The sequence below is a fragment of the Panthera pardus genome, unplaced genomic scaffold, assembly GCF_024362965.1.
Source record: "Panthera pardus isolate Hobbes unplaced genomic scaffold, ASM2436296v1 HiC_scaffold_19, whole genome shotgun sequence".
In the NCBI taxonomy this organism is placed as follows: Eukaryota; Metazoa; Chordata; class Mammalia; order Carnivora; family Felidae; genus Panthera; species Panthera pardus.
The window spans coordinates 12,206,305-12,223,033 of NW_026526754.1; the positions used below are offsets into that span (position 1 = coordinate 12,206,305).

Consider the following 16,729-nt stretch of genomic DNA (forward strand, 5'->3'; position numbering starts at 1 on the left):
AAGCATAATATTAGTTTTTAAAATGTAGGTTGTTTATATTACATATGATCTTCTAAGTCATGATCGTAAGTTTCACGACAGGAGAATAAAACAGTCACTAGGAAATATTTGTTACAAAAAGGCTGCCTTAAGGTCTGTCGGCGTGTGATCGATCCACTGGCCCAGTCCGGAAACTCCCGAATCCGGTAGAACCGGGAGCTTTACTAAGATACAGATCCCCGGCGTCATTGCCGGCCCCCGACTCTTCCCCAGCCCACCTCGAGGAACAACTGCCCTGCTGCTCAGACCTGCTCAGACCTGAGCGTAGGGCGCAGGAGCCTCTGACACCGAGACTCAGAGCGCAGAGGCGGGGCCAGAGTGCTACTCACTGGTAGCAACGCTGCTCCTAGAGAGGCTGGGCCGCGGCCTGGTGACGCACTTCCGGCCGCGCCACGAAGCCGCCTGCTGCGAGGTGAGTGTGGGGCTGCAGGCGGCGGGGGCGGTGCCCCGGCGGGTAGCTGTGGGTGCTGTGCGGATGGGCCTCCCGCACTTGCAGGAGTGGGTAGAACGGCTGCCCGCGGTCCTCCTCCGCCCCTCCTCGACTCCCACTTTGGACTTGGTGGCCGAATACGTTCCATCCCGTGGAAGGCGAAGCCGGATTACCGTCACAACCTCGGAGCCCCGAGCATTTAGCATTTTGTTCGGGGAAGATACTACTGACCTTTTGGGAAGATATGTCGGAGCAGCCAGGGGGTGGAATATTGGCAGGAGTGAAGCGGCTTGAGGTGATATCACTAGTGTTTTAACATGTTGAAGTCGTACAGGGGCTCTTACCTATATGCATTTCAAGTATGGACCGTATGCCTCCTGACTCCTAACATAGGGTCGTGAATCAGGGTTCAGTGAGAGCGCAGAAAAAGCAGAGCCCTCCCAGACACCGGGGAGCAGAGCCAGCCCGGCTTTTGAAGGGCACTGTCTCCTGGAGCTGTGCGTTCCAAAAGGTAACTTGGCCCTACTCCTGGGCCGTTGGGATGACAATGATCTGGGGATGATTTATAATCACTTATTTGCGAAGTCCTAGAATACACATAAAATAGCCCCAGAATTCCTCATTCATACCTTCATGAGAAGCAATTTTACGAAAACACTATACTACACTAAATTATAGTAATTAACACATGAAATTACACACACACACACACACACACACACACACACATATGTATATATCTGTCTATCTATCTATATATATGTATATATCTCTGGAATGTGGCTGGTAGTGTATGCAGAGGAAAATTTATGGCCTTAATAGATTTTAATTGCCAAATAGAGAAGAATGAAATGAGTAAATAAATCATGTATCCTCAAGAAGCATTTGAGCACAGGTTTTTTTAGCCTTGTAGTATCTAGTTAAAACACTGTTTTCCAAAGTTATTTAGTTCTTTTCTTTCCCACCACTTCAGTGTGGTTATATTAGTCAATTGTAGTATAGTTAGGCTCATTTGCTGTTGTTTGTATTCCTTTTTGGCTCGCCACCCTATCCCATCCTGGTTGGTTGGCTTAATGTCTGTATATTTGGATATGTGAAACATTACTATGGTTATGAGTGTCAGAACAAAAAGGCACACTCAGAGAAGCCTGTCACGCCCTCCTTTCCCCTGCCAATCTCATCTACCCTATTTCCTTCCAGCCTGTTTGCATCACAGGCTCCTTTCACTTCCTACCCATATTTGAGGCAACCATTCTCCTTAGTTTCTGATTTATCCTTCTATTTTTTTTTTTTTTTTTTGTACAATTGACCAGATACATGTGTATTTTCTTATACTCCCATTTTTTGGTACACAAAAGGTAGCACTCTACCTTTTGCATTTGCTTGTTTCATTTGAAGATATATTCTGGAAACCACTCCATATCATAGAGATAAGTATCTTTTTAAAAAACGTTATTCATGTATACCGAAGACTGCATCTAGCATGACATTTAAGAAGCATAATGGTAAAATGAGCACCCATGAACACACCACCCCTTTAAGGAGGAGAACATTTCTGGTATTGGTGCATCTCTCTGTGTGCTCCTTCTCAACCCAGCTCGCAACTTCCTACCCCTAGAGGTAACAACTAGAATTTTGTATTAATCGTCATCTTACCTATTTATAAAAATAATTTTATCACACAAAATATGTCTGTAAACATTTTGTTTTTGAGCTTTATGAAAATGGCATTGTAGTGTCTCTAGTCATCTGGGGCTTGTATAACTCAATTTTTAAAAAAGAAAACATTTTTATTTTTATAATTTTATTTCAGTTAATTTTTTTTTTTGAGAGAGAGAATTCACATGTGTGCAGGGAGGGGCAGAGAGAGACAGACAGAAGAGAGAGAATCCCAAGTAGGCTCCACACCCAGCGCAGAGCCTGATGTGGGGCTTGATCTCACGAATGTGAGATCATGACCTGGGTTGATATCTAAAGTCTGATACTTAACCAACTGAGCCACCTAGGTGCCCCTCTTGTAACTCAAGATTATGTTCCTGAAGTCATCTATGTTGTTGTGAGCTGTTCATTTTTTATGTTGTTTGTGAGCTGTTGTTTGTTGTGAGCTGTTACATCTATGTAATTGTGAGCTGTTCATTTTTGCTGCTGGGTAATGTTCATTTTTTGGTGGGGGTGGGTAATGTTCATTTAAAAAATGATAGGACAGGGGCACCTGGGTGACTCAGTCAGTTGAGCGTCTGACTTCAGCTCATGTCATGATCTCATGATTTGTGATTTCGAGCCCCACATTGGGCTCTGTGCTGACAGCTCAGAGCCTGGAGCCTGCTTCCGATTCTGTGTGTCTCTCTCTCTCTGCCCTTCCCCCACTCATTCCCTCTCTCTCTCTCTGTCTTTCAAATTTAAACTAAAAACATAAATTTTTTTTTAAAAAAGATAAGACAGTTTATGTACTCTCAGTGGATATGTAGGTTGTTTCCAGTTTTTTTTAATTAAAATACTGATAATAATTTTGTACATATTTTCTACATATGAGAGTTTCTCTAGGGCATACATTTTTAAATTTAGGCATGAATATTGAATTTGATTAAATTCCTTTGGCATCTGTTGGGATGGAGAGTGTGTTTATTTTTCTTTGATTTATTCATGTGAAAAAGTATACTAATCTGTATCTTGATATTGAGCTTTACTTGCTTTCCTGGGATGATCCCTTTTAGTCATGGCATGTCACTTTAATGAACTACTGGAGTCTATTCCTTTATAGTGGGGATTTTTCTGTGAGTATTCATAAATGAGACTGGTCTGTGGTTTTTACATCAGTATTGTGCTGGCATCATAAAAAGGACTGGGAAACTTATTTTGCTGTTTTTTTTCTACAGTTTCAGTACTGTTAGAACTACTCATTTCTTAAAGACTTGAAAAGATTTGTTCATGATACATGTGGGTTCAGTGTTTTGTGAGCATTTGCTCTTTACTGGCTATCTCAGTTTAATTAGGTAAAAGTGATCATGGATTACAGAAAAATATCTGCGTAACAAAATAAGTAGAGTTGATTTATTAGATTGAAATAGAATTATATGTTCTTCCATTATAGGATAGGTTTTCTTTTTAAGCATTCGTAGAATTTTTTTTAGGCATTTCAGCTAAAAAAAAAAAAAAAAGCCCCCAAAACTCTGTAAAGCAGAAGTAAATAGATCAGGTTATTTAAACACCATGCAATAAAGCCAAAATTATGAACAGAGAAGAAATTAATAACAAACTATCCTAAACAATTCTGTGGTCAGAGACAAAACACAGTTGCTGACCAGCTATAAAATATAATTAATATAATTAAAACATAAAATATTTTTTTCAAAACCTTTGGCCTGTGGGTAATAGTGTATTCAGAGGGGAAATTTATGGCCATACAGATTTTAATTGCTAAATAGTAAAGAATAAACATAAATGAATAAATCATGCATCCTCAGGAAGGTAGGAAAAAACCTTTCGCAGTCTAGCTTCCCCCAGAAGCAAAACACAGGACAGAGGTTTCTGTGCAGGCACTTTATTTGGGAATGTATTCCAAGGGCAGAGTGAACAGCAAGGGGAGTAAAACAGAGGAGGGAGAGCCAATACAAGGATGTGTTGTCAGGCTGGCCTGTCTATAGGCCCCGGGCGCTCGTTCTTGCAGGATCTTTGAGAAGCCTTGGAATCTCATGGCTGCTAATGTAGGGGACTAAAGGGGAAAATATTTATCCATTGACTTCTATCCCCTATTGGTCAAGGGTGGCCTCACAAGCCTTTACTTATCTGTGTTTCGGGACCTAGCAGGTATCCACAGGTATCTGCAGATGTCCCACACAGGATGCCAGAAAAGCCCCAGGGCAGGAGCCAGCCACATGTGGTATAGATCCTTGAGGAGGATCTATACCATTGGTAGATTGTCCCTGTGCAAAGCTGATCAAAGCCTCTGGAACTGGGCTGAGACCAGAGGATTTGGAGTGGTACATAAAGTATCTGTTACAGAGCTAAAGAAACAAAGAAAGCAGAACATAATGAAGGAAATAGAAGAGTGATGTTCTAAATAAATAGAAAAGCTTATTCTTTAAAAATAAAACAACATTCAAATAGACAAATCATTGTTCCACTTGACTTTGTTAGTCTGCTCAGGCTGCCGTAACAAAATACAGTAAGTTATTCGGCTTAAACAACAGAGATTTATTTCTCACAGTTCTGGAGGCTGGGAGCCCAAGATTAAGATGCCACACAATTTGGTTCTTGATAAGGGCTCTCCTTGAGTTACAGTTGGCTGTCTTCTCATTGTGTCCTCACATGGTAGAAAATGAACTCTGGTGTCTCTTCTGCTTTTTTATGGGGGCACCAGACCTCTCATATTATGGCTTTGTTTAACCTTATTACCTCATAGGATCTGTATCCAAATATAGTCATGTTGGGGGAGAGGACTTCATCATATGAATTTGGCGGGGTGGGGAGACATGTTCCATCCATAACATTAACAAAGGGGAAAGGGTCTAGAAAGCACACATATTCAAAAGAAGTGGGAAAAACAAAGTAGTTCCAGATATGGAAGAAATGGAAAGAATCATGAACCAGTGTTTTCCACAGTTCTGCACTAAAGTGAAACCCTAGAAGACATAGATGATATTTTAGGAAAACACAGGTTTTCAAGACTGACTTTGGGAGCAGTAACCAGAAAATAACCAGTCCATGTGTTTTGAATACAATGAGCAAGGAGTGTTCGGTCATGGGACCCTAGATAATTGAGTGACCCCTCTCTCAGGATGCTGAGGCCCTGGCTTCTTCACTATCAGAGGGCTGGAAAGTTTGAGGAGGCAGCATGGGACCTCAAAGGTAAACCTGGGCCATGTGGGAGGCTGGCCTCCCAAGATCTCTACAGAGGTATCAGGGCTCTTGAGAACACTCAGTTATGTAAGGGAATAAGCAGGATGTAGGGGAATAGCTGTCTCCTCCAGCTCCCTGGGGCATGACTCTCAGGCCTCTGTCCTGGGGCTGCAGCTGTGCTGGGCTGGCTTCCCTTGCAGTGTAATCGAGGATGATCCTTGTTTAGAGAAAAAGAAGTAAGTCCATGATCTTGGTAATGTTCTATTTCTTGAGCTGAATTGTTGCTTTATTATCCTTTAGGCTCTCTATACATTTTATGTATGTTCTAGTGTATGTGATATGTGTCAGAATTGTAAAACCCTAGGGTTCTTAGGATCAGTGTCATCGGTGGGAGGGGTCGTGGGCACTGGATCACCCCCTTCTTCTTGTGGCAGCTCCCGCTTGCATTCCTGTCTGGACACTGGCTGCCTGTGTCTCACATCTTCTCTGAGGGGCTGTGTTGTTCCTGCAGGGGCGGGACTTGCTTCACATCTGTCTCTCTCTTTTTCCTCAGCTCCAGGCCTTCTCTGAGAGGGAGAGCAGGTAATGGCAGCCATGCTCCTGACAGCCTGGCCCCAGGTGAGCTGTGGGTCCTCCAGCTCTTCTTCCGAGCAGTTTCACATTGAAGAAGGGAAGCTGGTGAGCTTTGTGATGGAAGTTGGAGGGGTCCTCCTCGCTTCCGCCTGGAACTCATGGGAAGAGCGGTGACGTGAAGGGATGGAAACAGCAGGAGAGCATCCCTGAAGGCAGGGGTGAAGTGTTCTGCACACTGAGGTTCTTTGCTCCTCTGGTGAATAGGCAACAGGAAGCTGCCCATGGAGGATGCTCCGTGCACGGATGTGAATGGAGGAGGGTAGCACCGGCTTAGGATGTCCAGAGACCAGGGCATAAGTGAAAAGGAGTAGTAGGACCAGGTCAACACAAAGGATGGCTGTGCCTCTAATATGGTGTGCAGACGAGGGTAGTGGGGTCTGGAGAGGGAAAAAACAGGAAGTCCTATGGGACAGGATGTCTCATTGTGTCCTGGAGAGACTTTCAGGGCTTGGGTGCAGGGGCTCAAACTTTAGGTTTCTGATAAAAGCTCTGGACCCTCCCCCTCCCTTAGAAAAATAAGCATGCAAACCAAATTTTCCATACAATTTCAGGGACTTCACGGACACCCTGAAGCACATCCATGGACCTCCATGGACTACAGGTTGAGAATAATCATAGTCACAGTAATTCCAATAGCACTGTTTGCGGCTTGCTATGCTGCAGGCATAATACTAAGCACTTGCATGGATCGCTCAGTCTTGATTCCTTGCCCTTGACATAGGTGCTGTGTTGTGCTCACTCTGCTACAAAACATAGGAAGGCAAAGGGGAGCAGAGTGCCTTTCCCAAAGTCACACAGCTGTTATTTGATTCTTCTCTGCTCATTCCTGTGACCTGTGCAATCAGTGACGTTAAGGTGGTCAGATTTGTCATGGCTGTGTAGGGAATAATTTTCAGGGTGATTCAAGAGGAAGGTGTCCACTTAGAAAAAATTCCATTGGTCCAGGTGATAATGGGCTTCATCAAGGAAAGTAGTTGTTTAAAAAAAAAAAAAAAAAAAAGAACCCAATTCAAGTAATGCTTAACAAAATCTTTAGGATATGGAGAGTCAGGATTGAGGGTAGAGTAAGAGAGAGGGAGGAGTCAGGAACATTTCCCAGGATTCTAGCTGACGTTTCCTGCGCAGATAGTGGAGGGGGTGGGGTGGGGTGGGGTGGGGTTGAATTCAGGAGCCTCCAACTTGCTGGGGTAAAGGGTGGTGGTGGTGGGCGGTGAAGGTATTTAATTTTGTGCAGAGAAGTTCCTTGGCCCATCCAGGGTCACAGATGAGTGACGCTCAGACTCACCCAGTGGTTGGACTATGCTTGTTGATGGGTGGGGGTCAGTAGAATCAAGCAAAATCCTGGCAGAAAGGAATTGAGGGTATATCCCTGCCAGCGTGTCACCCAGGTTATTACAGAGGACTGAGGTGGGCAGGGAGAAAGCGCAACCAGAGGCCGCAGCTGCCCGGAAGGGAGGCATCAATCCTGATGCAGGGCCTGTGCCGGGTGCACGGTGTAGTGATGCAGAGATGAGCAGCTGGAATGGTGGCAGAGCACCTGGCCACTAGGAAGGTTGATCTCCCCTCTTTCCCGAACCCTGGAGAAACAGTGAGTTCTTGGGTAAAGTTGGAGAGGATGAGGCCTGATGGGAGCATGTAACAAAATCGGGTTTTCAGCAAGACCCATCTGGAAGCAGAATGGGCTGCCGTTCCTGCCTCAGCCAGTCTGGGCAGCACTGAGCTGCTAGAGGTGCTCAGGCAGTTGCACAGCCCCTGCACAGTGGCAGGGTCAGTGACAGGAATCCAGATGGGGGCTGGTTGAGATGGAGGCCGTAGCTGTTCTCTGGGGGTGGTGGCTGGAGGTTTATGGGGGTGGGGATCAGGGTGGGCATTCTGGTGGGCAAGTCCTGAGCCATATCTGCCCCTGAGGACATGGCTAGCAGAAAGAATGGAGTTGCTTTTGGGGAACTTGATTATGGGAATTTTTTTCTGTCATCCCAACTTAGGATATCTTTTATAAATGTAAAATATGGCATGAGGTTTCCCTGCCATGAGAGAGGTCAGATAATTCTCCATGGTTTACTTTCCATGTGCTTTTTCTCAAACCTTTCCCTTTTTTATTAATTTTGTGCTCTTCACAAGCTCCCTCCCCAAGCCCTTAAACTGCCCTCTGCCCCTCACCTAGGGCCTGAGCCATGGAACTGGCCCTAGGGCAGCAGGAACCTGTTGTTTCAGAAGTCGGTGACCTTCGAGGACGTGGCTGTGTACTTCACTCAGACGGAATGGAATGGCCTGTCCCCTGCACAGAGGGCCCTGTACAGGGATGTGATGCTGGAGAATTATGGAAATGTGGCCTCCCTGGGTAAGGCCTCTCTCCCCCTGGGACCCAGACTCTGCCAGTTGGGGTTTCCTGGCTTATTGACCCCTGACAGGTTGCAGGTGGGGTCTGTAGAAATCCTTTACTGAGCCGGAACCCCAGGGGTTGAGATTCCTAATTCCCCTTGAGTTAGGGGTTGCTGGAAAGGGTGAATCCCAAGCCTTTATTGGGCCAATATAGGACTTTGCTGGGACTAGTGTGCACTCTTTATCCATCCTCTAGAAGTTGTGGTTTGGACACAGTGTGGGAAAAAGAAACTTACTGTTCCACAGCATTATCTTCACATTCACCCTCATCTGACCTGCATATCTTGGTCTTTCGGGCCCACGGTTCAGGCCATTCCCAACTCCTCCCACACCTTCTCAGGTACCCCTCCCCACCCCCCCGCAACATACACACATACACTTTCGAAGCCATTCCACCCTTTCCTGTCGTCTTTAGGCATGGGATCCCCTACAGCGCTTATTTTCCCTTCCCATTGCCAAGACAGTTGGAGAAGAGGCTTAAGAACTCATCTCTGGGAGATTATTCACCTCTCTGTCCTCTTTCTTTCCCCCTAAACAGGATTTTCGCTTCTCAAACCTGCTGTGATATTGCAACTAGAGGGAGCAGGTGAGCTGGGGGACCCATCTCCACTGGTGGCTGGAACAGAAATAGGCTCCCAGGGTGTCTGGACTGGTAAGGGACACACAGCTGCCTTTTATCGGGGAGTTAAACTCTTTAGGAAGAAAACCAACGTTAGCAATATATAAGCATGCCACATTTATGAGCCAGCTGTAGAAAATAAAATTTAAATAATGTTGATGATTTCTAGAGATATGTACAGTTGAGACCTGATTATTTTTGCAGTTTGCTGTTTCTTTGTAATTCCAAGAACAGATCTTTTTTTCAAATGCCTTATTCTAATTCTTTTCAGTTCTAATTTTGGAATTCTGCCTTTCTCAGATGAAATGAATAGATTCAGTATTTTGGGGTCCTTGCTACTTTCTAAACATTGTACACTTAATGTGATGGATGGAGAATTAACAGTCTTTTTGTACAGAAAGGCAGAATAGCCTGGTGGTTAAAAGTACAGTCTTTGGAGTAGACTTCCCTGAGGTTCAATCCCAACTGCTATTCCTAGTTACAGGATTTCCTAATTGTGACTTTGAGTATGTCAGTTATTTGAGTTCTCTAAGATTCAATGTTTTTATCCCTGAAAATGGAATAATAAAATGAGAGAACAGTGCTAGTCTTGTGGGTTCAGGATTACATGAGATAATACATATTAAATGTGTAACTTATAGTGTGTGCTCAGTGAAATATTAGTTTTTATTAATTTTTTTTTTGTGTGTGGAGAAGACAGCTTAAGCTGTGGGAAATAAGGCAGAAGGAAGTGCTCTCAGTTCAGTGCTTCTCAAATGATGTGCAAATGAATCACCTCTGGGTATCTTGTAAATATGCATATTGTCATTTAGTAAGTCCGGCATGGGGCCAAGAGTCTACATTTCTGTTAATTCTCAGGTTCTGCCAATGTATCCGTTTCCCAGATCTTACTTGAAGTAGCAAGCTTCTCATTGGCTTAAGCCGAGTAGTTGCCAGACGATTTCCCATTTCTTGTGATTTCCTATTTACTTCTCTGCGTTTGTGGTCCATAAGATTCTCTTGTGTCCTTTCAATGAATCCTCTTATTTATTTACTTAAAAAAACTTTTTTGTAATGTTTGTTTATTTTAGAGAGAGGGAGAGACAGAGCATGAGTGGGGGAGGGGCAGAGAGAGGGAGACACAGAATCCTGAAGCAGGCTCCAGGCTCGAGCTGTCAGCACAGAGCCCCATGTGGGGCTTGGACTCATGGGCCACGAGATTATGACCTGAGCCGAAGTTAGACACTTAACTGATTAAGCCACTCAGGTGTCCCATGAATCCTTTAAAGATTCAGTGGATTTTTGTTTCTTGTAGTCATTCAACCAGATGTTTCCTGACAAAGGAAGACATGTTTTGCAAAATCAAGAGTTTAAAGTGCATTGCATATAATATGGAGGAAGCTCCATATAATCGTGGATCTCCTCAAAGGAGTCTGGATTTCATTCCGTAGGCAACAGACAATCCTGAAGTCTTTGAAGTTTTTGAATAACCCATTGTGATCTTAGCTGAGAATGGGAACATCAATCCAATTAGTTTGTGTTTGTTAATTGGAGTGAGGAATCAGATGGCTTTTAGATAGAAAGAAGCGGAAGGCCTAGGGCACAAGGTCCATGTCAGCCAAGTTGATTCTCTGTTAAAAAGCTTTTTCAGAAGGCCCACATAGTGACATCTGTTTATATCTCATTTGCTACAACTGTGTCTTCTGGTGCCCCTACTGCAGGAGAGGGAAGAAAATAGTTTTTAGCTGTAGTTTTTACTGCTACCTCAAACACATTGGAGGCTGTGCTAGTAAGGAAGAAAGGGAGAATGATACTGGTTAAGAAACTGGTAACATCTGCCACACTGTAGGGTTTGGTAAATAGAAGGTCACTAGTATAGAAAAATTGGCAAAGAATATAAATGTTTGATTCACATAAGAAGTACAAATTTAAATCAATGAAAAATCTTCACCCTCAATAGAAACCAATGAAAAAGAAATTAAAACAGATGTTTCACCTAACACACTTGACATAGGCAGGGTGGGTCTGAAGACCCAGAGAGGGTCCTGCAGGGCCAGCAAAGATGGTCCTTGGCTTTGAGCAGGATAGAAATCAAGTTGCCAGCCAGGATAAAGTGAGAGCAGAGTTTACTGAATAGCATAAGTGATAGAGTATAGCAGATGAGTGTCTGGGAGACTGAGAAAAGAAAGGAGAGTGAGTCTCTCCTTTGCTCAGGGTCTGGGGTTTCTATTTAGAATGTACATGTCCTCTGTGGGCACCCAGGAACTGGTCAGAACAAAGACAAGTGTCCGGGTGTCCTCCATAATTCACTTATTCCCTGCTGCCAGGGGGTTTTGGCATCAGGTGTCTAGAGTCAGTGGTGTGGAAAACATACATGACAGCTTTGCTTAGTCATTCCATAGATGTTACCACCTGTGCTGGAAGAGTGTAAAAAATCATTAACTTCTGACTCACACAGGAAGGACATACATCATTTGTTCCATAAGGCATGTATGTGGCCAAAGTGCAGGTCCTAGAAAGAATAGAACCAGGAACAGAAGCAAGTAGTTTTTCATGGAGTCCCTTCAGTTTTCCTCGCTCATACTGAGAACAATTATAGTAAGTGATGGAGAGAATACACCAAACTGGAATAGACTTCTGGAGGTGAATGTGAATCAGTAGTCTTTCTAGAAAGTACTTTAGCAATACATATCAAAAGCCTTTTAAAAGTTTGTCCTCGATAGCCTGGAAATTCCCTCCTAGGGTGTCCTGATAATAATCAGGGATATAAACAAAGATGTACATGCATGGAAGTTCATTATAATTTTATATAATAAAATGTTGGAAATAACCTGAATAATCAGGATAGAGATAATTGATTAAATTGACATGCCTCTTTAGGATGGAATGCTTATTTAGCCATTTTTAAAATATATTTTTTAATTAAAAAAAAATTTTTTTTTTTTTAACGTTTATTTACTTTTGGGACACAGAGAGACAGAGCATGAACAGGGGAGGGTCAGAGAGAGAGAGGAAGACACAGAATCTGAAACAGGCTCCAGAGTCTGAGCTGTCAGCACAGAGCCCGACGCGGGGCTTGAACTCACGAGCCGTGAGATCATGACCTGAGCCGAAGTCGGACGCTTAACCGACTGAGCCACCCAGGCGCCCCTTTAAAATATTTTTACAGAATATCTAAAGATACTGGAAAATTATCCTTATTAATGTTAGGGAAGAAAAATATTTTCATTTTTGAAAAAATGTTTTTAGAAGAATGATTGGAAGGAAAATGATTGAGGGAGGAAATACGTCAGAAGATTAGCTGTAGTTGTTGTTAGGTGGTTGTATTTCAGGTAATTTGAATTTTTTTCTTTGCATGTTTCTGATATTAGAGATGAATATTATTTTTATAATTGGGAAAAGACCAACAGTATTTTGAAAATGCTTGCTAGGGAAATCTAGGTCATTTGGATCTTTTGAGGGAGATTTAATGAAATACTGGGGAAGTGGGCTTATTACATGTGGTTGAGGAGAGATGGAAGATGAAAAAATAGAGGCAGCATTTTGAGGCCAATTTTAAGAGATTTGGGAGCAAAGACAGATCCTGGCTCCATTGGAACTGTAGGAATTCTAAAAAGAACGTTAGGGACTGACCACTTTCAGGATTGAGGGAGGAAGTAGAAGGAAAGACCAGGAGAATGCAGCAGTGTTCTGGATGGGTGGGGAGAGATGGATCAAAGGGATAAAGCGGGCCAAAAGATTGTCTTTTTTTTTTTTAATGTTTATTTTAAAGAGAGAGAGCGCACATGTGCATGCAAAGTGGGGAGGGGCAGAGAGAGAGGGAGAGAGAATCCCAAGCAGGCTCTGTGCTGAGTGTGAGATCATGACTTGAGCCAAAATCAAGAGCTGGACGCTTAACTGACTGAACCACCCAGATGCCCCTAAAGATTGCCTTTGTAAGCAGAGAAAGCAGAAGGTGAAGGAGGAATTTTAGAGAGCCTTGAGTTTAAGTTCCAAGAAAAGAAATAAGATTATTTCTCTTTCACTTCCTGGTGCTGCAAACACTTGCCACCCTTAGCGTTGCTACAAGTTGTTGGATCCTGTGCCTTTTCCTTTGTAAGCAGTTTCCATTCTTATTAACCATGGACAGCTGAGAAAAAAACTGCAGCGTGTAGTAAACTGTGGTGTGATAAAAAGAATGCTCATCTGGTGGCGAAGACCTAGGATTTTGTTCTACTGCTGTCACTTTTAACTTTTATGTTACTGGAACATCATCTTAAATCATTCATGCTCAAAACTGTACAGAGAGTGTATAAAGCATACTGGAGAAACAAGTCGCTGAAACTTCCTGTGCCAGATTGCTCGGTTTCTTGTGTATTCTTCCAGTAGTTTTCTAGGCATACATATGCAAATCTATATGTATTTATTAGCCCGTTTTATTTTCCTTTATAGAAATGGAATCTAATTTATATCCATTTCTCAACTTGTTTTTCCATTTAACAGTGTATCTTGGACATCTTTTCAGGTCAGCATATATGGATTTATTGATTGATTGATTGCCAACTATATATTATTCCATCTTATGGATGAACCTTAGATTCTTTGACCTAGTGTGGCGAGTTTCAAGAAATCTTGATTAACTATGATTCTTTATTACTTTTACCACCATTCTTTTCTTTTTTCTAACATGGTTCTTACATGATATTTTGTTTTTCTGTTTTTTTTTATAGTAGATATTGAGAGCCAGACTGACAATAACTTGACAAAGGAAATATATAAAGAAAAACACAATACATCATTTGAACTTCAGAGGGACTTTTCCCAGGAAACAGACTTTTCAGAAGCCTGTATTCTAGAGAAACAGCAGGAAGTCCATTTAGTAGGAAGCATGAAGAAAGAAAACAGCAGCATCATTGATGCAACGGTGAAAGACAACACCAGCCCCGTGGAGGAATGTTTCTTTAGTCAGAGTCCAGACTTCTTTCATTGTCACACCGTCACCACTGGACAGCAGCCCCTTGAACATATGGGATTGGAGAAAGGCTTCAGCTTTGATACAAAACTTATTCAGCATGAACTAATTAATTCTGGGGAAAGAACTTTTAAATGTGAAGAATTAGTGGAAACCTTCAGGTGTAACTCTCAGCATCAAAACAGCTACACTGGGGGAAAGCCCTATCAGTGTAAGGAGTGTGGCAAAGCCTTTAGCGTTAATGCAAAATTAATTTGGCATCAAAGGCTTCATAGCGGGGAGAAGCCCTTCAAATGTGTGGAGTGTGGGAAAAGCTTCAGTTACAGTTCCCATTATATCACACATCAGACCATCCACAGCGGGGAGAAGCCCTATCAGTGTAAGGTGTGTGGGAAAGCCTTCAGCGTTAATGGGAGTCTGAACAGGCATCAGAGAATCCATACAGGGGAGAAGCCCTATCAGTGCAAGGAGTGTGGAAACGGCTTCAGCTGCAGTTCCGCATATATCACACATCAGAGAGTCCACACTGGGGAGAAGCCTTATGAGTGCACCGACTGTGGGAAAGCTTTCAATGTTAATGCCAAATTAATTCAACATCAGAGAATCCACACTGGGGAGAAACCTTATGAATGTAATGCGTGTGGGAAAGGCTTCAGGTGCAGTTCCCAGCTTAGGCAGCATCAGAGCATCCACAGTGGGGAGAAGCCTTATCAGTGTAAGGAGTGTGGAAAAGCCTTCAGTAATAATGCAAAACTCATTCAGCATCAAAGAATCCACACAGGTGAGAAACCCTATGAGTGTACTGAATGTGGAAAAGCCTTTAGTGTCAAAGGGAAGTTAATCCAGCACCAGAGAATCCACACGGGTGAGAAACCCTATGGTTGTAACGAGTGTGGGAAAGCCTTCAGGTGTAACTCTCAGCTGCGGCAGCATCTGAGAATCCACACCGGGGAGAAGCCTTATGAGTGTAATGAGTGTGGAAAGGCCTTCAACGTTAATGCAAAACTAATGCAACATCAGAGGATTCACACTGGGGAGAAACCCTTTGAATGTAATGAGTGTGGGAAATGCTTTACTTCTAAAAGAAACCTACTTGATCATCATCGAATCCATACTGGAGAAAAGCCTTATCAATGTAAGGAATGTGGGAAAGCCTTCACTATCAATGCCAAACTAACTAGGCATCAGAGAATACACACTGGGGAGAAACCTTTCAAATGTATGGAATGTGAAAAAGCATTTAGCTGTAGTTCTGACTATATTGTACATCAGAGGATCCATACTGGAGAGAAACCCTTTCAATGTAAGGAGTGTGGAAAAGCCTTCCATGTTAATGCCCATTTAATTCGGCATCAGAGAAGCCACACTGGGGAGAAACCCTTTAGATGTGTGGAGTGTGGAAAAGGGTTCAGCTATAGTTCTGATTGTATAATACATCAGACTGTCCATACTTGGAAGAAACCCTTCGTGTGTAATGTGTGTGGGAAAGCCTTCAGGTTTAGTTTCCAACTTAGTCAGCATCAAAGTGTCCATGGTGAAGGCAAATCTTAATGAGGAGGATGTGGCAGAAAACTCTCAAGGTTAATGAAATGGATCAAGTATCATCAGATTCACCCTTGTAGAAAACCCTGAGAGGGAAATGAATGTGGCATCTTCACATGGAAACAAACCTTTTCCATCTTTTAAAATCAAGAATGAGGACTGGTTAAAAAGTAACATCCAAAAATGAATAGCTTGTTCTATACCAACAACCAATTAGAAAGTATAATGAAAGAAAGGATCCCATTCCCAACAGCATCAAGAAAAGTGGATTTTCTTGGGATAAACTTAATTATTATACACAGGTCTATGGAGAAATAAATCTCCAGTAAGGGCCACAAAAGGAAAAATTAATGGGGGAGAGAGAGAAACCTTGTTCTTAGCCAGGAAAACTCAAGATATTCACTGTACCTAAATTTACTTCCCTTTGACAACAAGCATGTATCACTTTTGTAAAGAGGATGAACAATAAAAATTTCCTTAGAAAAGATGATTACATTTTGTATTTTCATGGAATGGAGAAAACCTTTCCTGAGCACCGTATGAAAGCTAGAAACCAACCATAAGCAAACATACCAAAGCACTGAGTTTTCAAAATTAAATACATATGTTCTCAATAATTCCAAATACAGTTAAAAGATAAAGCACAAAAAGTGGAAATACCCTTGTAAATTTTGTGATATAAAAGTTTAATATATAAAAAGGTCTTACAATTAAGAGATAAGTAATATAATAAAACCCAGAAAATGATACTAGCAGGCAGTTTTTAAAAAGATGTAAAAATGACTAATGAAGAGATGCTCAGGCTCAGTCCTCTAAGGCGTGAAAAACCACGCACACAGTCATACACAGGGAGCCCACAAACCTCTCTTCCACAGACCCTCCCATAGATACACTTCTAGTCACAGACACAATGTACCCTACGTATGCAGAGACCGTACACTCCCAGAGGCACTGACACGTGCTGCTGCATGCTGTGTAGCTCGAGCTACCGGTGTTGGCCAGGGGTACTATCTTGAGTATTTCAAAGGCACCATTCCTGTTAGAAAGCTAATGATGTGGTATAGGACCTCAGCAGAGTGTCCTAGGGATGCCATTGTTGTAGAAATCCCTATCCACTGCTCTGCCCCCAGGCTCCTGGGAACTAACTTGGCGTGGAGGCAGAGCCTGGAACCCCTCAGAACATAGGAGGGAACAAGGCCTTCCCCCTGACTATCTGAACCTGCACTTCTGGGTAGTTCCAGACTTCAAAGTGCCCCAGGCCATTTATTTAGAAACAGGCCCAAAGGTGGATGGCCTGGTCACCCAGCAGATCACC

At 42.8% G+C, this 16,729-nt stretch overlaps 1 protein-coding gene across 21 annotated transcripts; it reads left to right on the forward strand.

Annotated features, from left to right (window-relative positions):
* Window positions 1–337: 337 nt before the first annotated feature.
* Window positions 338–15,904, forward strand: ZNF23 (zinc finger protein 23). Of its 21 annotated transcripts, none has more exons than XM_053906621.1 (6): window positions 338–451; window positions 863–980; window positions 5,862–5,986; window positions 8,156–8,282; window positions 8,862–8,975; window positions 13,631–15,904. In XM_053906621.1, exons 3-6 carry the CDS (start codon window positions 5,894–5,896, stop codon window positions 15,421–15,423), a joined length of 2,127 nt encoding a protein of 708 aa, XP_053762596.1. In that variant the 5' UTR covers window positions 338–451; window positions 863–980; window positions 5,862–5,893; the 3' UTR covers window positions 15,424–15,904. The 21 variants fall into 21 exon arrangements, with proteins under 21 accessions (XP_053762596.1, XP_053762600.1, XP_053762607.1 ...); XM_053906632.1 differs by lacking the exon at window positions 863–980 and adding an exon at window positions 12,979–13,016 and having other exon boundaries at window positions 425–451; window positions 5,862–5,926; window positions 8,106–8,282; window positions 8,862–8,909; XM_053906629.1 differs by lacking the exon at window positions 338–451 and adding an exon at window positions 6,493–6,542 and having other exon boundaries at window positions 458–980; window positions 5,862–5,926.
* Window positions 15,905–16,729: the final 825 nt, after the last annotated feature.